This window comes from Crocodylus siamensis, chromosome 11 (genome assembly GCF_052110815.1).
Source record: "Crocodylus siamensis isolate JL-2025a chromosome 11, ASM5211081v1, whole genome shotgun sequence".
Taxonomy (NCBI): domain Eukaryota; kingdom Metazoa; phylum Chordata; order Crocodylia; family Crocodylidae; genus Crocodylus; species Crocodylus siamensis.
The window spans coordinates 47,177,187-47,201,499 of NC_143405.1; the positions used below are offsets into that span (position 1 = coordinate 47,177,187).

General features: G+C 56.6%; 1 protein-coding gene across 1 annotated transcript in view; it reads left to right on the top strand.

Moving 5' to 3' along the window:
* Positions 1-21,920, top strand: part of COL7A1 (collagen type VII alpha 1 chain) — an 80,504-nt gene extending 58,584 nt beyond the window's left edge. Inside the window, exons 87-119 of the mRNA XM_090021147.1 lie at positions 156-236; positions 788-856; positions 1,425-1,460; positions 1,867-1,908; positions 1,990-2,034; positions 2,149-2,193; positions 2,397-2,432; positions 2,827-2,886; positions 3,430-3,555; positions 4,774-4,845; positions 5,566-5,601; positions 6,276-6,335; positions 6,713-6,757; positions 6,862-6,897; positions 7,376-7,411; positions 7,774-7,830; positions 8,129-8,200; positions 8,522-8,593; positions 8,964-8,999; positions 9,082-9,162; positions 9,546-9,599; positions 10,610-10,663; positions 10,744-10,806; positions 11,471-11,533; positions 12,454-12,570; positions 13,478-13,555; positions 13,695-13,748; positions 14,029-14,077; positions 14,321-14,353; positions 16,811-16,903; positions 17,664-17,780; positions 18,270-18,449; positions 19,714-21,920. Coding sequence (XP_089877273.1) covers positions 156-236; positions 788-856; positions 1,425-1,460; positions 1,867-1,908; positions 1,990-2,034; positions 2,149-2,193; positions 2,397-2,432; positions 2,827-2,886; positions 3,430-3,555; positions 4,774-4,845; positions 5,566-5,601; positions 6,276-6,335; positions 6,713-6,757; positions 6,862-6,897; positions 7,376-7,411; positions 7,774-7,830; positions 8,129-8,200; positions 8,522-8,593; positions 8,964-8,999; positions 9,082-9,162; positions 9,546-9,599; positions 10,610-10,663; positions 10,744-10,806; positions 11,471-11,533; positions 12,454-12,570; positions 13,478-13,555; positions 13,695-13,748; positions 14,029-14,077; positions 14,321-14,353; positions 16,811-16,903; positions 17,664-17,780; positions 18,270-18,449; positions 19,714-19,763 — 2,148 coding nt within the window. The 3' untranslated portion in view covers positions 19,764-21,920. The remainder of the gene's footprint in view (positions 1-155; positions 237-787; positions 857-1,424; positions 1,461-1,866; positions 1,909-1,989; positions 2,035-2,148; positions 2,194-2,396; positions 2,433-2,826; positions 2,887-3,429; positions 3,556-4,773; positions 4,846-5,565; positions 5,602-6,275; positions 6,336-6,712; positions 6,758-6,861; positions 6,898-7,375; positions 7,412-7,773; positions 7,831-8,128; positions 8,201-8,521; positions 8,594-8,963; positions 9,000-9,081; positions 9,163-9,545; positions 9,600-10,609; positions 10,664-10,743; positions 10,807-11,470; positions 11,534-12,453; positions 12,571-13,477; positions 13,556-13,694; positions 13,749-14,028; positions 14,078-14,320; positions 14,354-16,810; positions 16,904-17,663; positions 17,781-18,269; positions 18,450-19,713) is intronic.
* The last annotated feature ends 2,393 nt before the right edge of the window (positions 21,921-24,313 follow it).

Sequence of the window (24,313 nt, forward strand, 5' to 3'; positions counted from 1 at the left end):
CAGGCGAGGCCCTGGCACCCCCTTGTCCCATCTGTGGATGAAGCTCTCATTTCCATTCTCAGGGTCATGGAAACCCAGAAGAGGGGCCAGCTCTGGTGTGAAATGTCTGCTCTGCTGGCCCCAGTTTCTTCAGTAGTGTCCTTCCTGTTCCCTAGGGGGAGAGTGGAAAGCCCGGCGTGCCAGGCAGAGATGGTGTACCAGGGAAGGAGGGAGAGGCAGGGCTGCCAGGAAAAATGGTACGTGTCTGGAGGGGGCTGGCAGGACGGGCTCCTTGGGTACCAGACACTCCAGTGGGAAGGGCCGTGGCAGCCAGGCTCAAGCTGTTCCCATCACTTGGGTTCTCAAGTGACTGCACAGGTTGGAAATGCTGCATCCCATTACACTGGGTCTCACCCCCCCGTGCCCTGGCTCTGGACTCTCGGGGCAGTCTCCTGCCTCGGTGAGGCCGGCTCCAGCTGGAGGAGACAGGAGGGCCCTGTGCTGCAGGCTACAGAGACACAGTGCCAACAGCCTGGCTGGTAATCTGGGGCTGTGTAGCTTTGCCAGTGCAGCCTGGCACATGGGAGGACTACCAGGATTGGATGGGTAGGAGAGTGCAGACAACTGAAGTCAGCTCTCCCATGGGATTAACCTCTGATGTCATACCCGCTCCCCACACGGGGAGCTGATGTGGTGGCAGTGGAGCAGAGGGGGTGGTGTGGGGGCAGGGGGTGGGAAGGTGGGGCAGGGCAGCACCCATCCCACCTTCCTCAGGTCAAGGCTAATGGTTATGTGGATTGTATGCCAGGGCGTCCCAGGACCACCAGGCCCTGCTGGACCCAAAGGAGAGCCAGGCAACGCTGGGCCCCCAGGGCAGGTGAGTGAGATATGGTCTCCCCATCTTATTTTTGGAGCCTGCAGTGGCATGGTACCAGCTCCCTGCAGCCCGTGGCAGTAAGACATGCAAGACCCAGCCCTGCGAGATGGAGTGGGGCCAAGCCAGCCCCCCACCCATGGCTTTGGAGCAGACGTTCCCCACATGCCCCTGCCTCCCATGCCCACCTCTTGAGCCCAGCTTTGGGGCAGGTGGAGCCAGGGGCCTGCCCTGCTCCCAGCCTGTGGTGGGGATGTTTTAGTGGTGGGCTGTGAGGCTGGGAGGTCATTTCATTCTTTCCTGCTGCAGGAATCCTTAATACAAGTCCCTTAGGGAAAGGGCACCAGGGGCCTTGGTTCAATGTAAGCTTCCAGCTTCAGGCCTGGAAGTGGTAGGAATAGCCCCAGGGCTCAGCTGTTGTGGTCACCTTGCTGATATGGGGGGGTGTTACCATCCTTGTGCCTAAGCATTGGTGAAGCAGGAAGGTTTTGTGTTCTGCTTCATGCCCCATGGTGAGAGAGCACTCCCCAGCACCACTACTGTTAAACATCCATATTTCCCCTGTCTCTAGGCCACTGTCGGGCTTCCTGGGATGAAGGGTGAGAAGGTAAGAGGCCTACTGGGGGCTTACCTTATAGAAATCAGCATGGGAAGCTTTAGGGGGGATAGGAGGACAAAGAACCAGGGCTTCTGTGTTCTGTTGCCCCTCTGGCCCTGCAGGTGCAATAATAATATTGTGAGTGGCTAAGAGAGGCCAAAAAGTCAGGGGGGCTTCAGCAGCCTGGAACAAGCCAACCCCTCACCAGCCCACACCTGGTAGGCTGGAGACCTAGTGCTCTGCTGCCCCTGTGTTCAGGTGTTACCTGAAATCTGGCCAGGGAGCTCTGGAGGCAGCCACGGGTGAGAGGAGGGTGGGAAGCCCAGGGCTCACATTGTAGGGGTGCCGGGCAACCTGCACTCTGGGGGCGCAGTGGGGTTGCCGCAAGTGCTGACCCTTGTGTGTTTCTCTCTAGGGTGAGCCTGGGCAGATGGATGGGGCCCTGCTGGGAAAACCTGTAAGTGAATCTTTCCCGTACCTTCCCCCTCCTGTTCCTCCAGCCCCTGCCCCAATAACCACTCTGAACTCTCTTCCACAGGGTCCCAAGGGTGATCGAGGCTTACCTGGCCCCCGGGGTGATACGGTGAGGAACAGCCCTGCCCCTCCAGGGGCCTCTTCTCTGCTCACTGTCTCCCACGAGTATCTGGCTCAGTCCATTTCCCATAGGTGAGTCTCTGTCTCTCTTCTCTTCCATCAGGGGGAGCCTGGAAGAGCAGGGGAGCCTGGAGACCCTGGGGAAGATGTAAGTACCATGCAGAAGGAGGGCAGGGATTTGGCCAGAGATGGGGATAGCAGAGGCCAGGATTGGAGGCAGGTGGTGTCCTTCCCCATTTCCTGCTCAGCCCCACGCTGCATACAGGTGCCTTCAAGCCCATGTGTTGACACACGTGTGTACAAATGTACAGCATTGGTCTCACTGTATTTTTCATGTTTGTATGTTAACAGGGAGCCAAAGGATCGCATGGAGTCAAAGGGGAGAAGGTGCGTGTCCCCCAGTCCTCCCGAGCTGGAGCATGGGCACCCAGAGCCCACCATGACCAGCCGGTGTGACCGGCCAGTTTGAAGAGGCCAGGCAAGGCCCTGCTTAAACCTGGCACTTGGGGCTGTGGAAATGACACTGCCAGTGTCCCTGGCCCTGGAGGGACATCCAGGGAACCCCTTCTCCAGGGCCCATTCAGTCAGGCTGCCAGCAAGGAGCAGCACCTGCAGAGCTGGCATGGCTTGTGACATGGGCATTGCCCTGCTGGTAGCTGGCCTATTCCTACCACCTCACTCCCTGGGGACCATTGTCAGCCCCTCCTCACTCCCACATACCCAGGGCCACCTGCTCAGTGTGCTCACAACCTACCATTTCTCTTTCCCATGCCCCATTCAGGGTTTGCCTGGGATCGGCCTGCAGGGACCCCCTGGGCAGGACGGGCCTCCTGGCTTGAAGGTAACCTCTTTGGGAGCTTTGCTAGCCCGGGTTTTGCACAGACAGTGCTTACAGAGCCGCAAGGCAAGACAAGGAATCCGGACACCTGGGTTCTGGTCCTGATGCTGCCCCTGGCTGGCCTCTTCCCTTCCCTGTGCTTGTCTCCCTGCTGTGCTGCTGGGTTCCTGGCACTGATCCACCTTTCCAAAGCACTTGCTTGGAAGATGACACCCCCCGGAGACCCCCAGCCAGGGAGAGTTCATGATCCCTTGGTACTGCACAGGGGGCAGGCATCAGGCTTTCCCTCCCCTGTCTCAGCCTTCACCCTGCCCTCCCTGCCCAAGCCCAAGCCCCTTCCCCTGCTTTTGGTGCTTGGCCAGTCCACCGCTACTCCCCCCACTCACTCCCCCAGGCCTCCCTCTTCCCACCAAACCCCCAGTCTCCTGATGGGGACACTGGCCCTGGCCCTGGCCCTCTGTTCCATCCTTAGTGGTCCAGAGCCAGCTGCATGAGTCCTCCCCCAGCACCAGGCTCAGCAGCTCTGCCTTCTTGTCTCCATGCCAGGGGGACACTGGTTTGCCAGGCCCACCAGGACCCCAGGGCTCACCAGGCATTGCAGGGACCCCAGGCCAGCCTGGCCTGAGGGGAGAAAATGGACAGCCAGGGCCCCCAGGAGCTCCAGGAGAGAGGGTAAGCAATGTGCCAGGCCTAGGCCTTGAGTTTCATAGATTCAGATTCATAATTGTTAGGGGCTGGAAGGGACCTTACAAGATCATTGGGTCCAGCCCCACTGCACTTGGACAGAAAAGACTGCTGGGATCAGATGACTCCAAGAAGATGTGTGTGCAGATATTTTTTGAAGTTTGCCAGGGTGGGTGAAGGTGCCACCCCTGGGGGGAGCCTGTTCCAGACCCTTGGCACTCAACTTGCAAAGAAGTTTTTCCGTATGTTCTGTCTGAAGCACTTTTCAGTCAGTTTATGCCCATCGTTTCTTGTCTTCTCCTGGGGGGCCTTGGTGAACAGATGCTCCCACAGGCCCTTCTGTGCACCCCTTATATACTCATAGGCTGCCACCAAGTCCCCGCTGAGTTGTCTTTTCTTCAGGCTTAACAGTTTCAAATCTTTCAGCCTCTCCTCGTATGACTTGCTCATACAGTGACAGCTCTCCCCCTCTTCCCCCAACCCTTGCCAAAACAAGGGGCCCCAGCTCAGGCTGTGGGGACCCCCCCCCACTTTGGTGGCAGGGCCAGGGTCAGTCAGCAGTGTGACAGCAGGGACCCAGCAGCTGCCCTAGGCTTGGCCCTACCATGTGTGGTACAAAGGCAGCTTGCACAGTGTCCCTGGAGTCTGTGAGATGTTTCTGGGCTCCTTGACTCTGGCCAGTAGGGCCCCTGCAACCCTGGAGCCCCAAGGCTCATGGGAAGAAGAAGTGGTAAAGACTGAATAGGACTTCTTTGGCCCTCCCCTGTCTTGATGCCTTCTGCCAGCTCCCATCCTGGACTGTCAGGGCACCCAGCAGTGTCCCCTCAAAGGACTCAGTGTGTTTCCCCTACTCATTCCTCTACCCTGCTTGCTGGCCGTGTGACTCCAACATGGCAGCACCTGCCCTAACTGAGCTGGATTCTCCTCTCCATGCTGGTGGGACCCAGGAGCCTCCCTGCCTGCAACCCTGCTCAGTGCTGCAGCAGCAGCAGCCCTGGAGCTGCTTTCTTTGGGTGGCCTGCTTGTGGGCCCTGTCCTTGGGATCTCAGTGAAGGAGAGCTGCCCTGGTGCCCAGGCTTGGCCTCTGCTGGGTGGGGCCTTCTCCAGGCTCCCTTCAGTGCCAGGGCAGCCCCAGGCCTTGACTTGTAGTGAAGCAGTGACTCCACAATGCCAGGGCCTCTACTGATGACTGGTGCTTTTTTCAAGGGTTTGATTGGCTTTCCTGGAAGAGATGGCACCACTGGACCATCAGGTCCCCCAGGACCCCCAGGGCTAGCTGTGAGTACCAGATGTCTGATGCCACCCAACACAGGGGCTGGGTTTGGCTGCAGCCTGGTAGGAGGAGGAGGAGGGAGGAGGATGGCACCTGGCTTTCATACAGCACAGCCACTGCCTTCCCTAACTCCCCACCTCCTTATGTGTCTCGGAGGGTAGGGGATCCTGGGGGAGAGGGATGCTGTGAGTATCTGCAGGATTAGTCTAGCTGCCCCTGGGAAATCTTAGCTCACCCCAGGGTTGTGGGGGACTGAGCCAACGGGGAGCCTTTTTGAGACTCAGACACACCCAGAAGGCTTTGCCAGAACTGAGAGGCCTACATGAGTGTGGACCATGGACCTGACTCAAAGTGGCTGTGACTGTGGTGAGGGCAGGTGGGCTACTGGTGTGGCTGCTGGACAGAGAAATCTCTCGTTCGCCCCAGCGTCCCTGGGGACTGGAGTCCATGCTTTGCTCCAGACTCAAGGCAGGGCTAGCAAGTCCCTATGGGCATTTCTGAGCTGCTTCACTGGGCGTGTGTGGACAAACAGCTCCCCTTCAGCTGAAGGCCTCTCCATCAGCTAGCCCCACTGTGCCACTGCTGCCACCCAGGGCCAGAGGGGTGGAAAGGTGTGTGAGGGGGTCACAAAGGGTGGCTGTGAGCTGCCTCGTTACTGTGCTGCCTCTGGTGGAGCAGACTCTAGGAGCTATGGAAGGCACTGATCTGCCTCTCTTTCCTTTCAGGGGACCCCAGGCATCTCAGGACTGAAGGGGGACAAGGTAGGCTCTGGTTACACCTGTTACTGCATCTAGCTTCTGCTGCTCTGGGTGGGCTGGGTGGGAGTCTTGGAGTGGGTTCTTGGGATGAACCCCCATCTCCCCAAGGAGCCAGGCTTGTGGGGAGCACCTGGGATTGCCCTGCTGATGCAGCAGGTGATGGCAGAGGCTTCTTATTGCCACCTTCTCTGGGGTGTCTTGGACCTCCCTGCCAAGGCCTGTTGACTGCCCTCCTTCCTGTGCAGCTGCCATCTCTGCAGGAGCTGGTGTTTGAGAGCATGGGGGTGGTGGGTGACAGTGGAACGCGGCTGTGGAGGCCGAGAGGGACAAGCAAGTGCCTGTCCTGCCACATGCCCAGCCAACAGCAAGGGTCAGCAAAGACACAGAGCCCTGCAGGCAAGGAGCAGGTGGCTGGTGGATCCTCCCTGGGCAGCTTCAGGGGAGCAGTGCAGAGAGGGAGCACACCTCTCCCTGGGCACTGTGATGTCAGGAGATCTGTGGCAGGGGCTGTGGCTGGGGCCCAGGCTCAGAGGTGTGGGGCAGCTGGGATGGAGCGCATGGGCAGCTTGTGGAGCGGGGCAACCGCAGCAGGGCATTTGCTTCAAGCCACTGCAAGCAGGCTGCCACTAGCTGCAGGGTCACAGATGGGCCTTTCTCTCTCCCTCCCTGTGTGACAGGGAGATGTGGGGACAGGACTGCCAGGAGCCAGAGGCGAGCGAGGAGACCCAGGGCCTCGGGTGCGTATCTCCCCTCCCTCACACCATCACTCAGACCCTGCTCACCCCACCTTGGCCAGCACCCAGTATTGCCATGAGGCAGCTCCCAGGGACAGCATTGTAGCTCTGGGAAGTCTGCACAGCCTGGCTCTGGGCTGTAACATGGCTCCTCTCAAGTGTGGCCTGTGGAACAGGGAGCCCCTGGGGCCCACCCTGTGCCTGGGTCTGAGACAAGCCCTGTGCTGACTACCCAGGAGGCTTTCCATGCCCAGGACCTCCTCAGGCTCGGGTTCCTGCCCTGAGCTCTGCGTCTCTCCCCTCTTCCTGCACAGGGAGCATGCCTCCCTGCCTTGCCCCCACTTCCCAGCTCTGTCTCATTGTCATCTTCCTTTTCGCAGGGTGAAGATGGGCGCCCAGGGCTGGAGGGCGATCGTGGGCCTGCGGTAAATGCACCCCCCTCCCACCTGTTGCCTGCCCCTCCTGCTGGGGCTCTGCTCTGCTCATGTCCCAGGCAGGCACTGTAACTCCCCTTCTCTTTTCTCCTTAGGGGCTGCCTGGGAACCGAGGGGAGCGAGGTGACAAAGTAAGGACAGTGCTGGGGGGGAAGGAAGGGGCAGCTGGGGATGGGGAGGTCCCCTCAGTCCGCTCCCACTGTCTGGTGACTGTGGGAGCCCTTGTTTGCCTGGTGCATCCCAGCAGAGGCCAGGGCTGGAGATGGGCAGGCAGGGAGCTGCCCCTGGATGTCTCCCTGCCACCCACTGGGACATGGGCTGTCTCCAGGGAAGCCTAAGCTCTCCCTCCAGCTCAGCTTTTCTCCAAGCCTCTGGTTCAGATAGTCAGCCCATCCTGAACACCGTCCTCAAGTCCAGTCTGAGGGTCTCCTTCCAGAGACCCTCATCCCCTCCTGCCTGGTGGAGTCTGGCTCCTTGCCTCCCTGCCCTAAGGCAGTTGGGGAGGAGTGTCAGCATGGGGCTGTGGTGCCCGGGTGGGTCCTGGCTGAGATGGGACTCCCTCCCACCCCACATGAGGTAGGTCTTTCACTGTACTGCCTTCCCCCACAGGGAGACGTGGGACCAATGGGATTAAAGGGAGATAAGGTGAGTGCCTCATTCATCTGTTGCTGTGCCCCCATTGCTGCTACCGCCTGTCTGCCCCCAGTGCCAATTGTCAGTATTGAGTCTTGCCCATCATGACCTCTTCCTGGCCCTGGAGCAGCCCAGTCAGTTGACAGTAGCCCCCACACTCTCACAGCCATGTTGGCAGGGTCTGTGGCCCCTCCTGTGCTGCAGTGAGGTCCACCACACAGTGGACACTGGGGAACTGGCCACAATAGACAGCAGACAGCTGTGTGGGCAGCAGCACGTGATGCTGTTAAGCTGGTGGGGTTGGGAGCTGCAGTGTGGCAGGGCTTGGAGAAGGTACATGCTGATCTCTCACTGCATTGTTTTTCCCTGTGCAGGGTGACACCGTTGTCATTGAGGGACCAGCGGGGGCCCGTGGCAACAAGGGCGAACCGGTGAGTGCCCCAGCCCAGATGGATTCCCATTCCCCAGGGCCGGAGTGGGTATAGGCTCTTCCCAGAGCCATGTCCTTCCCTTTGAGGGGAGGATTTACCCCAGCAGGGAGACTTGTGCTGGTGGTTCTAGCCCTGCATGACCTGTGCAGATCTTCCCGCACAGGCCTCCTCAGCCATCTCCCTTTAGCTACAGCCAGGTTCTGCCCAAGACCTCTTCCCATCTGAGTCTTCCTTGCATGTCAAATCCTTGCCCCTGTGGGGGTCTGACTTCTTCTTCCTCTGCTCCTCCCCACTCCAGGGAGATCGGGGCCTGAAGGGGAACGAGGGAGATAAAGGCAACAAAGGGGACCAGGGCCTCCCAGGCGAGAAGGTATGTGAGCCCTCGGCAGGGGAGAGGAATTGGTGTGCGGCAGGGGCTTTAGACCTGTATCTGTGGGAGCTTCAGGGCCTGGAGCTGCAGCCAGCACTGGGGCATTGCTGGGCCATGGCCCAGTGTGGGACTGTGCAGGAACAGCTCCAGGGATAGCTTGGTATTCCCTGTCCCACCCAGCCCCAGTTGTCACACAGTGGTACAGTGGCTGATACCTCTTCCTTCCCCTGGGACACTGCAGATCCATGCCCCTGCGGGTACAGGGGAACAGGGGGCACTTTTCTCATGCCAGGCAGTGTAACCTCTTCTTTTGCCCCACAGGGTGTCAAGGGGCAGCAGGGCGAGAAGGGCTCCACAGGCTTCCCAGGAGCCCGGGGCCCTGATGGGCAGAAGGTAAGGGTGTTCCCACAGGCAGGCCTGAGCCTGCACATGGGGTAGAGGAGTGGGGGTTGTGTGTGTGTGTGTGTGTGTGTGTGTGTGTGTGCGTGCGTGCGCGCACGCACGCGCATGCTAGGCAGGGAACACATGTGCCTGCCAAACACAGAAAGCTGTAACCTGTCTACACTCACCCGCTGCTGACACATGGCCTTGCCAGACATGAGCACATACCTAGCCATGCACACAGCCCTGGGCAGTGCGTGCTTGGGGCCCCTCACTGACACATGAAGCTCAAACTGCCCCCGACCATACCTGTTTGTGTGTATGTGGCCTCACTGATGTCCACAGCCTTGCGAGCCCTGACCAGGTGTCTTTCTTCTTGCAGGGTGAAGTCGGTGAGTCAGGCGAGCCTGGAGAGCCGGTGAGGTCCAGCCCCTTTCTGCTATGGCCCCTATGTGCTGGGAGCTGAGCCCCAGGGTCACTCTGTGTTTGTTTTCCTTCAGGGGCAGCCAGGAAAGGATGGGATCCCTGGCACAAGAGGAGAGAAGGGCGACATGGGACCGATGGGAATGCGTGGTCCTAAGGTGGGGAGTTTGCCTCAGTCTACCTCCCATGTGACCATAGGAGAGCCCCACCTGTCTGAGCCTGGCACAGTGCTTGGGTATGGCAGAGGAAAACAGAGGCCTCTCTCCCTGTCGGCTTGAGGATGGTCCCAGGAGACCCCAGGCTTCAGGCTTGCCATGGGGTGGGCACTGCTCTGTGCCCTCTTCCTAGGGGCTGTAGCTTCCCAGGCTCTGATGTGGTGGCACCACCTGCAAGGTGGGCAGTCCTGCTTCAGCCTGAAACCCGGGGCCCAGAACAAACCCTGTCTGTGGTGCCTAGCATCCCCCTTCAAAGCAGGGCCAAGTGCTGGGAGCAAACTGTCTCTGCCCCTCTGTGATATTGTGACCCCTGCTCTTCCCTGCAGGGAGAAAGGGGAATAAAGGGAGCCTGCGGCCAGGATGGGAGCAAGGGGGAGAAGGTGAGTGCCAGGGTCCCCTCTCCAGCCTCAGCAGCTCATGCCCAGAGGTGGATCCCAGTGTGGCAGGAAGGTGGGGCGGTGCTGTGGGTTGGATGTGCCACAGGAGTTATCTCTGGGAGAAGGGCCTTGCAGCATCTCTGTCCAAGAGACGTTGGACCGGAAGAAACCTCCAGAGGTCATCTAGTCCAACCCCTGCCTGGGGCAGGATCAGCCCTGTCCAAACTATCCTGTACAATCCATCATCTAAACTCTTTGTATGACTGCCATCAACAACGCTGACACAGCGCAAGACAGAGTGCCCTCATCTGTCACAGATAAAGCAGGGAAATCATGACAGCCAGTGTCCTCCTTCTATAAAAGGTTGCTTATATGTGCTCAACAGATCCCAGGCAGAGGGCCACACCTTTTCCCCTTCCCTTCCCCCCACCTGCAGAGGAAAGTGAAAACCCCAACAGTGCAGACCAACCTGACCATGGGGTAAAATTGCTTCCTGAACCCATATATGGCAATTGCCCTGGCCCTGAATAGAGGCGCAAGACCCTCTAACCAGGAACCTCCAGCTTTAAGATCCAGCAGGAGCACTGGGACACCCCAGTCAAAACCCCCAGCTTTGGCAGCAGCAACACCCAGTGCCTCTGAGGAAGGCTTAAAAGCACCCTGCCACAGGTAGCATGTAGAATTGATCTCATGCTCTGGGGGTTCTGAAGGGGAAAAGGCCGAAGGGTTGGGGCCCGTTGGAGTCACCCATTGGAGGAGCCGGTGAGGTTGGCTCCAAACTTGCTGTGCTGTCAACTGCCTAGCTTGCTTGCTGGGTTGGATGGTGTCCAGGAGCAGCACCAGCCCCAGGGGCAGAGCCGGGCTGCAGAAGGGACCTGCATGCAGAGGAAGAGGCACCTTTAAGATGCCTCGGCTTGGTCCTGCCCTGCAGCCCCTGTGTTTGGGCAGGAGTCAAGCTGCTTTCCCTCCCTTCTTGCTGTCCCTATTGACACATTTTCCTCTGCCCACTGTAGGGGGAGTCAGGGATGCCAGGCCGACCAGGACTGCCAGGACGGAAGGGTGAGCCGGTAAGCACACAGCTGGCACCGAGGCACTTTGAGGGGAGCATGCTTTGGCAGTCCTAATGAACCTCTGCTTGTTTCTCTAGGGAGAGCTGGGCATGTCGGGAGCCCCAGGGATCCCTGGGAAAGAAGGCCTCATGGGCCCCAAGGTAGGGAAGTGGGGGCATGAATCGGGGAGGGAGGGAAGTGGCTGCCTGGTTTCCCCACTCCGGTGCCTGGGTTGGAGCTCGTGTTAATTAACTGATACATGCCCATGGTCCTGGGCACCAAGAGATGGAGGTCTCCAGTGCTGGTAGTGGAGGCCCCAAAGTCTTCAGGGCCTTGTGCCACAGCTCTGCCCTGCATATTGAGCTCTGGGGAGGGCAGCCCAAGCACACAAATGTGGATGCCTTGCTCAGGATCTGCAGGAGGTCTCCCAGGTCCCTGTCCTACCCTCACCTGTGCTGGAAGTGGAGGTGCTTTCCTCCCTGCCTACTCATCCGGGAGCTGCATGCTGCGGGCACAGAAGCCCCAAAGAGGGTCCCATCTGCTCCAACAGGGAGGAAGCTCTGCCCTCCTCCTCACCCCAGCAGCTTCATGTGGCGTGCCGGCAGCTTTGGTTCCATGCTATGCCAGACTCTTTCTCGCTGGCTGCCATGAGGATCACTCTGGAGGCCATGCCTTGAGTACCCTGTTGTATAGGGAAATGAGCTTTAACATCCTGGGAATCCGTACCCATACCCCACACTGGGGGCTTTGCCAATAGGTACTATCTACCTCCATCTCCCTCCCCCAAAGCACACAGAAACACCATCTGGCTCTTTACTTTCACAGGGTGACAGGGGATTTGATGGACAGCAAGGAGCCAAAGGAGACCAGGGGGAGAAGGGGGACCGGGTGAGTTATGTCACATGAAAAGCTGTGTTCCCATCCTGGATGTCTGTGAGAGTTTTGACAGGGTCAGCGCCTGCTCCTAAGTGCTTGGGGCTCTGGTGACCTTCCCAGAGCAGCTCTCAGCCCTAGCCTGATGGCCCAGCAGAGGTGCCTGCAGCTTCCTGATTGCCTGGGAGCTTTCAAGTGCTTGTTGGCTGCTGTCCAGGCCCACACTTTGCCCAATGTATAGACAGAGTCAGCTGTCAGAAGGCCCGTGGTGATTGTATACCTGAGATGAGGGTCCCAAAACTGGCTTGAACCCCTTGAAATTCCTGCCATCCTCAGGATGCCAACCTGGCAGGACCAGTGCTTTTGGGATGAAAGCAGGATTTCAGCAGGGTCAGCCCAGGTGTAGAGCTGTTAGCCACTGAGAGCAGACCCAGCCTGGGAGGTCTGGCTCGGACTATCCACGACCTGCCCTGCTGTCATCCTGCCCCCAGAGGGGGAAGGGTGGACACTGTCACTAACGCTGGTGCTTCCCAGTCGGGCCTCAGACCCTCAGGAATCACAGCACTGATTTGCAAATCTCAAGGGGTTACAGATGGCCAGTGTGTGGTTCCTTCTGGTTTCTGAGCTTTCAGGTTGTATTTTTAAGCTCATTTCTGTTGCTGGGAGGCTGGAATATTACCAGGTTTCATGCATGCTGAGGTGCTCACATAGTCACAGGATTCCAGGAGCTGGGGCTTTAAGGAAAGCAAACCCACCTGTCACAAGTCTCATGATAAGTTAGTGAGTGCTGGCACCGTGTCTGTGGCATGTAGAACAGGCCTGTCCTATGCTGACCCAATGAGGGCCTGGTGCCAGGCTTAGCGGCATCTGCACTCTGGCCTCCCCATGTGTGGAACAGCAGTCATGCCCTGCCTGACTCTCTGCTCTCTCCCTAGGGTGCTCCAGGTATTATAGGTGCTTCGGGGCCTAGGGGCAGCGATGGAGCCCCTGGGCCACCCGGCCCGCCAGGGAACGTTGGACCCAAGGGCCCTGAGGGCATTCAAGGACAGAAGGTGAGAACCCTGTCCCCACTACACAGACACCTTCCTCTGGATGGCCAGCCCCTGCCTCCACAATGAAGAGCACTGGACCCCAAAACCCAGCCCCTCCCCTTCCTCCTGCCTAGGTCAGGTGGGAGCAGTGGCCTCTGGCCTGTGCCTACAGGATTCGCAAGCCAGTTTGTGGAGGTTCCTCTTCCCCATCTGGTTCAGTTCTTCCTGGCATCTTCCCATCCCAAGGGCAGCGAGGAGGGACCTGGCAACAAATACCAGGGACAGACTCTGGGAAGGAGCCTCTCCCTTTGCAAGCTCCAGTGCAGCAAGCAACGGGCAAAGACAAGTCTGCGGGGGGCAAGGGCAGTGTTGCCCAGTGGTTGGGACTGGGAGTCAGGGCTCCTGAGTTCCATTCCCAGAGCTTTGTCACTGCCCCTGAGTTTGGTACTTGCCTTGGCTCCTCTGTATCTCTGGGATGGTTACCTTGTCTCTTGGGGGGCTCTGGGGCCTCAGTAATGCTGGCAAGGGCCTGCCATAGCGTTCTACAAGGGTGCGGTGTTCGCTGGGGCTGTTTGGAAGCACTGGGCTCGGGTGGTTCCCAGGACCTTCTATTCACTCCCCAGACTGGCTCCAGCACTGCCCAGGGCTGGCCTGGGGGGCTCTCCCTCAGAGCTGGGTTCCTCCCATGGCCAGGGGACCCCAGCTCCCCTTGTTGGGGAGTAGAGCCTAATGTATTGGATCTGGCTGAGGAACCGCTGAGAACAGGTGGGGCTAAGCCAGCTGGCAGCTGTGGCCCTAGTGCCCTCTCTGCACCCACGAGAGCCTCTGGGAGGAGGGGGTGGGTCTGTGCGTGGTCTGCGGGATCCCTCCAGCAGCCCAACCCTAGACATGAATCTGGACAGGTTCTCATGGTGTGTTCCTGCCACAGGGTGAAAGAGGCCCCTCTGGGGAGTCGGTGGCAGGAGCCCGAGGAGTCCCAGGAATCCCTGGTGAGCGAGGAGAGCAGGTGCGTGTCTGTGGTAGGATGCCCTGACTTGCCAGCTGAACCTTGAGCCCACCCTGGGCTTCTGCAGCGAGGCTGTCTTGGCCTAGAGAGCTGCTGCCCTCGTCACACAGCTCTGATTCCCTGTTGTGGTTGTCTTCAGGGGAACCCAGGCCTTGAAGGTCCTAGAGGAGAGAAGGGAGAGCCTGGCATGATGGTGAGGATTGCTCCTACCCCCTCAGCACTGCCCTGGTGTGGCCCTCCCCAGTGGTGTACTTCCCTCCCCCAGAGCTGGCACCTGCACTCCAGGCTTGGTCTCCTGCTTGGCAGGATGGATTTCCCCTCTACCAGCTTCCTCTGTGTCTGGCTCATGGACTGAAGTGGAGAGAGGGGGCTCTTTCCCTCCACTGGTCCCCAGGCCTGCTGAGGTGCCCCTGCCCTGGCAGGGAGAGGGAGCACCTCCGTCCAGTCCCTTCACTCGGCTCTTTGCTCTGCAGGAAGAAGAGATCCGAGAGTTTGTGAGGCAGGAGATGAGTCAGCACTGTGGTAAGTCAGGCCCAGGGGCCCTACACTCCTCCCTTCCCCTCTTGCCCCTCCCTGTCCTGCTGCCCCCACTACTGGGGCAGTAGCATGGGCCAGGATGCCTGTCCTTAGCATGTGTGTGCTGCACCCTGCAGTCCAGCCATCCTGGCCCTGGGGATCCCCAGCCAGTGACATGTCGCCTCTGTCCAATCACCAGCTGCCCAAAGCAGTTTTCCCGTCATTAACTTCGCTTCTCTCTCTCTGCAGCCTGTGGTGGCCGTTACTCCTCTTCTGGATCACGTGAGCATCCCATCTTTGGCTGTCTTCCCCCTATGGTCCCAGCTCACAGCAGAAACCTTGTTCTTGCCAAGCAGGTTCACTCTCCCAGATATGCAGCAGACTTCATGGAGGCAGGAGGCAGGGTGTAGGTCCATGCAACTGGCTTGGCATTTGTTTTCTCTTAGGGTCAGGGAGCTGCTGCCCTGTGGAGATCCTGGCTTGGTGATGAGTCCTAGGGGACTTGGAGAGAGAGTGTGTAGAGGGTGTTGTGTTGGCAGGGGAACTGTCTCTGGGAGTTACTCACCGTGCCAGGACCTGGAGGGCATGGAGCAGGCATGGTAGGACATGGCAGGAGCTGGGGCTGCCATAGAGGTAGCAGGTGTCTGTAGGCCTCCTGGGGGCTGTTTGAAATGCTCCAGACAGATTTTCCAACAAGGCCTGAATGTTGCCTGCACAGCAGGACATCAAGGCAAGTGCATGGTGGGAGCCAGAGGGGATCAACCAGAGACCCTCAGCACTGTCGAGTAAATTCCCATCAGTGAGGAGGGCGCCAGACCTGTTCACCTGGGGACCCTGTTGCATGAGTTTTGCTGGGGACAGTCTATAACCGAGCATCTGACCAGCAAAAGAGCCCTGCCCTGAGCATCCCTGACTTGAGACAGGCACCTGGGATGGTGTGGCAGAGACAGCCACAGCAGTTGCCTCTTCCCTGAACCCAGTACCCTAGGCAACTCACAAGTGGCGTCATCCCCTTCTCTTTTCCCAGTGGCTTTTCATGGACTCCTGAGTAGGGAGAGTAAGTAGGGACATATGCTTAAGGGACCATGGGATGCAGGGGGACAGGGCTTTATTGCACGTTGCTGCTGCACAGTATCTCCCACCCCATGCTAAGTGGAAGCCTTCTCAGGTAGTCAGGACCCCACTGAGTGGGCAAAGCCATTGCAATTCATCTTCCAGTTTCCATGGGGCAAGCACGTGCATGGAGGGACTGAGGCCAGGTAAATCCCCACTCTCTTATAGCCAGCAGCAAATTGTTCATATGGTATGGACCTTTAGTACTAGGTGGCTTTGCATGGAGGAGCCTGTCTTGATAGCAAGGCACCGAGTACATGGCAACAGGCTGTAGGAGAAGATTGATCCTGCAAACCAGGACTGCTGTAGGAAATGCAAGGGAATAGGAGCTCACAGGCCATGGAGGGAAGGTGGAACAAGGAGGTGAAACCTGAGGGAGACTCTCCAGGGCCAGGTCTGGTACAAGTTGGTGCAGACAGAGAAAGCTCAGAGGGGAAGGAAAGAGCTGGCAAAGGGAGAAAAGGGGGAGCTGGAAAGTAAGGGTTCAGGGAGAGGAAAGGAAATGGGAGCTGCTGTTTGTAGGGAAGAGGAGGCCAGCAGAGAGCACAGCCAAGCTGGTAGTGCTGCGCAGACTATGACGTGAATTATTTGCCTGATTGCTCTCCAAGGCGGCGGGGGGACACATGCAAGGAACAGACATAAATGTTCCAGCAGAGGAAGAAGAAATCCCAGAGCTGCTCAGCATCACAGCAGACCAGGTGATGGAGAAATCGGAGCATCTGCCAAACTGCTCACATGCAGGCCTGTGGGGAGGCAGGCAGCAGGCAGGCCCGTGGAGCTGGAGAGAGATGCTCCCAGTAGAAGGCACCAGACAGTTTTCAGTCACAGGCTGGACCTGCCTCAGGCAGTGCAGAGCTCAGAGAGGTCAGGGCCTCAGCATGTGTGTGGTAGACTTGTCTTGTTGTGTAGAACCTGTGACCATGATGTGCCTCCTCCAGACTTGTTGAGTGACCCTGCTTCATATCTGGGAAGACCTGAAGACCTTTGCCACACTTGTCTGTCTCCTGTCATGCATCATTTCCCCTCCCCCTTGCTGTTTTAATAGCTTCATTGCATGTGTAGTTGTGAAGATTTAACCCACCAATGTGTATCTGAAGTTCAAGCGGTGTTCAAGAGCAAGTGCATGCTCTAGCCAGCAGTCTGCAACCCTGAATGTGAGGTAGGGGATGGTTAGGGAGTATGGGGTCTGGAAGGGATGACTCTTCCTTGGTTTGTCCAAGGGTCACCCCATGCTGGGATCTTCAGAAGCTCTTGGAGAAGTGAATGGATTTGCTGCATAGCCCCATATCCCAGGAGGCCCTGCCTGGCCACAGGCAGGAGGAAGTGGCTATGCAGATCATGTCATACGATGGGGCTTCCTAGCAGCAGGAATCAAAAAGATCTTGTACCCTGGACCTTTGTACAGTGCTTATCTCATTATCAGCCATTGTCCCTCTTTGGTTGCCAGCACCCTGTTCCCTTTGCGCTGTGTCTAGCTTGCTCTTAGCAGACGGGCGGGGGGTGGATGATGCTGATGCTGCTCTTGAGCCCTGGCCTGTGGTATGTCTGTCTTGTGTACTGGAGCTGGCAGGAACTGTGATGGTCATTCTTATGTCTGGTGTGATGTCCTGTCCTTGTCCCCCTCAGGTCCTCTTCCCAACTATCCATCCACCCAACCGTTCCCGTCTGTTAATGCTCAACTAGTGCCCGTGCTTAAGTTGTCCCACACTGAAGAGGAGGGTGAGTCTCATCTCTCTGTGCTGTGTCCTCATGTACTTTCTCTGGTGTTATCTGTGCCAGTCCTGCCTAGAAGCTGTGCCAAGACAGTACCCTTCACTTGCAGATACCATGCAGCCTTAGTGCCCCCATTAGCACAGTAGCTCCGGTAACAGGCATGGTGAATGCTTGCTACTATTTTGTTGCTAAGTTCTATCTTGGTACTGGACATTATATTAAGACTTTGCCAAAGACATTGGGGCAGAAAAATAGTGAAGTCCGCCATGGCATCAGTCCCCAGCCCCATGTAAGGCCAGGCTGGTTAGAGGGAAGGGGTATGAGTATGGCCATGTGGAAGCAAAGGGTTGTTGTTGGTATAACAGTTGTGCTGCGCTTGGCACTAAGAGCTGTCCACAAGTAAACTGAGTGCCTCCACTGCATTAAAACAGGCACAGTGCTCCTGAGAGGAGCTGCAGGGCCCAAAGAGTGACCCATGTGATGTGACTGGGCAGCACCTCTCTAGCTGGCTTTCTCTGGCTAAGGAAGCCATGGCCTCAGCTGGGCATCTCAGGGGCATGCTGCTAAAGGCCAGTCTGTTGAATCTGACATTTCCAACAGCCCCTCCCAGAAGCAGAGGCTAAGATCAGTTATCTTTCCAGGAAGGGTGAGGCAGAAATTTGCACATGGTCTCAGCTACCAGCCCGAAGTCCTTGTCCATTGCTCCTTCCCACCCTGCCTGGTCCTTCTGGAGAGTGTTGCTGATGTGGCCGGGATTGTTTTCTAGGGCAGGAAACACGAATTGTGGTGGATTCTGATGACCCAGAGTATGAGCAGATGTACATCGAGGACTATGGAGAGGATGTGGATGCTGAGGGGACAGAGCATCCCATGCTGAGCGATGGTGAGCTCTGTGTGTTAGTGTGTATGTGTGTGTGAGCTCTGTGTGTGTGAGGGAGGGAGAGAGAAGTCTAGGTCTCTTCCTTTCTAACCTTCTGCTTCTTTGGAGCAGGCAAGGTCAGTCTGCACGGCTCCTTCTAGTAAAGCACTCTGCAGCGAGGCTAGCTGGCAGAGATGGGCAAACAAGTCACGGAGGCGTTTGCCCCTCAGTCACTCGTTCCAGTCTGGCTGATCAGTGTTGTCAGGCTGTTGTGAAATGAGTGTGTGCATCTCTGCTGAGTTCTCAATGGACCAGCATCCACATCCCGTGAACCTACCCCCACCCCAATGGGCACAGATTTCTCTGCTCTGAAGAGCATTAATGAAGCTCCCTAATGCTCTCTGCTGGAGGGGAGCAGGACATCAAGCAACATGGATCTAAATCCTGGTCTCTTTCCTCTCAGCCCCCAGGGTCCAGCCCAAGTAAGTCTGCTTATTGTTTCCTTTCTCCCAGCCGACCCGTGTAGCTTGCCCCTGGATGAGGGAAACTGCAGCCGGTTCACACTGCGGTGGTACTACAACCAAAGAGTGGCTGAGTGCCGTCCCTTCATCTACAGTGGTTGTGGCGGGAACCTCAACCGCTTCTACGCCAAGGAGGACTGTGATCACCAGTGCACGCACCATGTGGACACAAGTAAGAAGGCCCGGCAGGGCAGCCATGGGCTGTTTCTGCTCTGATGCTGATAGGCCCAGAATGGCAGATATCCTGTCCGCACAGGGCATGGATGAAAGCAGGGCCAAACTAGATCTGTGGTTCTCCACCGGGGGTCATGAGAACCTGCCTGGGATACTGTGACAGTGACACCATGGCATGGCCATGCACCTGTTTCCAGGAGTCCTGTCATAGCTAAACAGAGAAGTGGCTGTAGCAGAAAAGTGTGTACCTCCCTGCATTGCATTTGGCTCTGACACACCTCGTGGTTAACTGACGCACACAGCACAGTTTCACTGCCATTACACCCCCTTGGCTAACCCCCCTCCCACCTCCTGGTCCTTTTGCCCACCCCGTGTCCCTCCCAGCCCCTCAGCACTCCCCCATGCTAGGTATGCATCCTGGTACTTCTTCTCAGCCAGCTGGGCATCCTGAACTCTGTCCCTTAGCTAGGGTAGCTGGTGTAGCTAAGGGAAGACCTTGGCCCAGTTGTTTCTGGTTCCCACCAACAAGCTGGAGCCATGGTGGGGAGTTCCATAAGAACATAAGAAACCATTTACTGGGTCAGACCCAGTCAACTGTGTTGCGCAGTGACAGAGCACGAATGCTGAAAGGGAAAATGAAGTGGGGTGACCAGGGTTTTTTCCACTGTTGCTTTCTCCTTTGCAGCCTCCTGCATTTAAGGTCCAGGAAGTTCTGATCCAGAGGCTGCACCCCTCACTCTCATGCTCAATAGCTACTGATACCCCTTTCCTCCTAGAATGTGTCCAGTCCCTTTTTTGAATGTGACTAAAATGTCAGCATTCAGAGACCTTGTGGCAATGGGTTCCACACTTCAGTGACACGCTAGGTGAAAAAGAACTTCTTTGTGTTAAACTGTAGTAACCTAGTAGCTTCATTTTGTGGCCCTTAGTTCCCTGCTGCACTAGAAGCAAGCGTGCAGTAGGCTAGGCAGAGCTAAGGGAGCACTCCCCTCCCTGCCAACAGCCTGAGGGGATTAATATAATACAACTACAATTATATAATCAATAAGTTATTAGTTACAATAAGGATTACATTATAATATTCCTGCTACATTTCAATTCATTTTTTAAATGAGGTGCTGCTAAATTCTGAACAATTTTTGGTGGGGGGCCTTGAGTGCAAAAGGATTGAGAGCCATTGCTCAAGTCACTGGGATCAGGGCAGAGGGATCCTCCTTCCAGCCCTCTGCTTTCCTCACCACCTCCTCTCTCTTTCCCTGCAGAGGTCTACCTAGCAGGTGGGAGCATGTCAGAGAGGAAGAAGAAGCCATGACCTGCCCTGTTTTAGTGGGGCTCTTCCTGTCTGAGTGGAACCCCGCCTGCCCGTTCCGTGAAAGACTTCTTCAGGTCCTCCAGGGAGCCCGGCCGGGGCCTGCTCAGTGTCCTGGCCATATGTGGTGCCTTGGGCCCAAGACGCCCCTCACTGCTACATCTGCTGTCTACTGTGGCACAGGGTGCCCCGGCCCGGACCAGAGACCGGTGCTATTTTGTACTAAGTATTTGTGTTGCTCTGGGGTTATTTTTCTATTTGTTCTCTTGGTTTTTAAGTTCAGGTGAAATTTTTATCAAATGGCAGAAAGGGGAAGAAACAATATTTGTAGCTTTGTGGGGGACCAGCGCTTTTTAACTTATTGGGGGCTGATGACAGATAGCACGTGAAATGTACTAGCTGGACCAAACCCAGGCTGGCTGCTGCTGGCTCTGTGTCGGGTCACAGGCTGCGGGCCGGTGCTGGGGAATGGAGGACCCAGCCTGAGAGTCTCCCAGCTTGGAACGTGTTGGGCAAGGCTGAGAACGGGAGTGTGGGTGCACAAAGCCCTTTGTTTATAGCCAAAGTTTGCCTGCCATGAATGCTCCAAAGGGCTAAATGGCCTTGGTGCTTACAGGGAGCTGCCCCATTTGGGCTCCCAGGTGCTGGAAGGGTCCCAGCAGGTGCTCCCCTCTGCACTGGCTTTCCCTCTTGTGTTTCCTTTGGGGGCTCTTTCGGCAGGTCCTCTGCCTGCCCTCTGTCCTTAGCCCATCCCAAGCTCCTTATACCGTCAGGCAGGAGAAAACGCCAGACTCTTTGGGCAGTGCCAGCTCTGCCAGAGAGGAGCTTTCACAGGTCAGACAGGACAGGTTGAGGATCAGGCCTCTTCCAGCCCTTGTCCTAACCAGAGTCAGAGTCCCTTTCTCTAGGTTAGAAAAGCTGCTTGCCCTTCTCAGCCTTTCTCTCCTCTGCTGCTCCAGTGCCCGTGTGGGAACACCTTACAAACAGCAATGTCTAGGCGGCTGCATGGCAGTGAAGGCCGCAGCTGGGCACTCCTGAGCCACAGGCCCCCTTTCCTGCCCTCTGGTTATAGTCAGGATGCTCCTTGGGGGTCTCAGTCAGCATTAGCCAAAGGAAAGAGCTTGGTGGTTTTCTCAGGCCTCCAAACCCCAGTGCCACGGTGGCTGTTTACACGCTCCATCTGCCACCTTGTCTGCCCACTTCCAGCCAAGCCATTCACTGGGAGGTACAGGTGGTGGGCAGGGCCTTAATGGACACCCTCCCTCCCTCCTGCTTCCACCTCATCTGGGCACTGCTGGGCACCTACCAGCATTCATGGGAACATCAAGCTGCTGCCCAGCCCCTTTGTGCTCAGACCCTGCCCAGGGAGGCACCTCAGAAATGCGTATGATGTTACAGGCTCTGCCAGTGAGAATCCTCCATTTAAAGGGAGAACCTCCGGGTGTTACTGAGACCTGGCCATCCTGTGTGGTCAGGAGCTGGGCAGGTTTCACAAGGAGGCTTCAGTAGTTGATTTCACCACTTGTAAGCCATGGCTGGGAGCTCAGAGCCGGGTACGGCTGCATTATTCACATGCATTTTGCTGCTGGGTAGAACACATGCACCTGCAGACGGGCAGCAAGTTCCCATTCATCATCTTCCCCCCCACACACCAGGTTTTCATTTGAAGAAGTTTCACCTCATCCTTCACCAGGAACCAGCGTTCTCTCCTGAGAGCGACAGCACTGGAAGAAACCCAGGCACAGGCCAGCGAGCCCTTGAAGGCGAGTGTGGAGCTGCCTTGTAGAGGCACCTGTAACCATGCACGCTTTCGCCCCTGCTCTTCAACCCAGTGGTGTTGAACTGTGAGACAAGACTCATCAGGGAAACACTGAGGATGGTGCTAATGCTATTGTAAGGTCTTGCCGTTGTATGTTATTTCAAACAGCTTTGGAAATTTCTGTACTGCCGTGCTCCTCCCCATCCTGGGTGCTGCCTCTTGCCCACCAGAAGCCACCATCTTAATAGGTATTTGGAACAAGATGGAAAAGCCATGGTGGGGTGCGTCAGTTTGATCCCTGCCTGTCTTGCTGCACTGTGTGTATATCTGTATACAGCATATGTATATGTGTATGGAGGTGAGAGGGGTGGGGTTTTTACAATAAAGCTGTGCTAACTGGAGTTTTAAGTGGTCATTGTAATGACTCCTAATGAAGACAGCCTTTCTTCAGATGGGAGACTGTTTCCACTGGGGGACTGCTCCAATTTGAACACTGATGGGTGAGAGTACATGGAAGTAGTGGATGCTGCCCCCAATGGCAGTGAGGGAGCCTTCACAAGAGATCCTGCAGCCCCAGAGCTCAGTGGCCCAAGTGCTGCAGCCAACAGAACCGATGTACTAGTAGTTCTCACTGTGGGCTCCACTGAGTTGATTGGAGGGTGTTCCTTTTAAGAGCCAAGGGACCAGGGTGCAGGGGCCTTTAAGTCCAGATAGCAGAGATGGGCTGGTACTAGTAGGGACAGCTGCAAGGGGCACAGGTGCCAAGCTAGAGTCCCATCAGCCTTCCTTTGGGGTCACAGAGGGAAAGAGTCCAACTCCAGGGGGGAGTTGTCCAACTAAACTCAAAGCTGTGTGTCCATCCCAGGCCCTTCTCTGCCCCTGCAGCTGCTTCCTGGCTTTGGCAGGGGGTCCTGTGGGGGGATCAAGTCTGGGGATAACTGGTGAGACAGTGAAGGATGGAGCTAATCACCAGCCCCCACTGCAAACCAGAGCAAGTTTAAAAATAGCCTGCCCTGCATGGCGCTGCCACTTTCCCAGTGGTGACATCACCGCTCTGTGGGGGAGCCGGCACTGCCAGGGGCTCCCAGCGCACGTCACTCGAACCACAGGGGCTCAGCTTCCAGTCAGCCAGGGTGGGGAACTGAGTGTCCAGCATGGCCAAACCACAGCATGTGTATTAATAGCATTGGACAAAGGCACCCAGTGTGTGTGTGGGAGGCAGGCGCAATGTCCAGCCTGTGCACAATAGGGCAGCTGCCCACCCGTCCCGTAAGAGAAGGCCTCGGGGCACAAGTCCACCCATGGGTACTCCACAGATTACGGGCACGGAAGGGGTGACAGACCAGCACAAGCTTTGCTCAGCCTGCAGGAAAGCATTGGGCCAAGCAGGACCAGGGACTGGTACACTGCAGTTGGTAGGGGCTACGTGTGGAGGTTGTGGGTTAATTTGTGTTTGGGTAAAACTGAATCTTGTGTAGGCAGAAGTTGCCGGTGTGATGCCAAGACCATGTTGGACTCAAACGCTAGGCTGGCTTCCAAACCAATTCTCTGTTCATGCCATGGTCCTGGTCCTTCTCTAGGACGCCATGGCCTGACAGAGAGGCCACCTCTCTTCACACACCTAACTGTGGCAGCTCAGCTCTCCAGGGGCAATATGGCTGACCCAGTGCCAGTCTCAACTCATGGGTGGTGTTGGTGGAGATTCTCAGCCTTGAGACCCCATCACCATCCAATGGACTGAGCATGAGGAGTGCAACCCTGGGGCAGCACTGAAGGCCTTGCCGTGGTGAGGGAGGTGTGGAAAGAGCCCAGCAACATGATTGCTGGAAGTAACTATGCCAGCTAGACTTCTCAGAGGTCAATAGGACTAAAGTATGAAGAGAGGACAGAAGTGTGGAAGCTCTGACGTTGCTCCAGGTACATGTCATGGTGCCTCACTATTACAGTGCTGGCATGTTTAACGATGTATAAATAATTGTAGGACTAGAACTGTCTTGTCAGGACACCCAGTCCCTCGCCTACCGCTGCAGCAACCACCTGACTTGATCATGGCACCAGGAAATACAGACTCAGGACACTGGAGCCTGTTCCCTCATCAGCAAGTCACTTTGCCACTTGGGGCCTCAGTTTCCCCACAGGGAAGATATGGATTCCCATGGAATGCTCATCATGGGCTTAAATGTATTTAAGCTTATAATATGCTCTGAAGTGCTCAAAGCTAGACGCATGCCAAGGCCCCTTACCAAGAAGGGCTGAGCACCCTGGGTTGTGCTGCAGGTGGCCTTGTAGAGGGGTGAATTATTTGCAGTAACTCTAACCCCTGGCTGAAGGCTTGGGGGCTTCTTGGGCTGCCGACTCCAAAGCTCTCATGTATTAAGAGGATCCCATACCGCAGGATCACTTGGTATCCAAGTGTTGCTCACTCCAAAGTGTCACAGGGCTTTGCTAGCAGCTTTAGCATGTGGTTTTGGGGCTTCTATTCTCAAATGACTATAAACCAGTATGACAGGAGCATCACGGCTCAATTAGATGCAAAAATCATCAAGAGTCAGATGCATCAAGTTCCTGGAACACCCTGAAATTGGTCTAATTGTCTTGTTGGGGAGGGCAGGCAATAACCTCACTCACCCTCACCCCATGAGATGATCTCATCTGTACTGAGGGATGCATGTCACTGGACCTGCTCAGAGCAGGGGGCAGGATTGCTTTGGGACTGGGACGGGGCAGATTGATAAGAACCCAAGCTGGGCTGCTGTTACTTAGGACACACCAGCCACAGCAGCAGTAGCAGTTG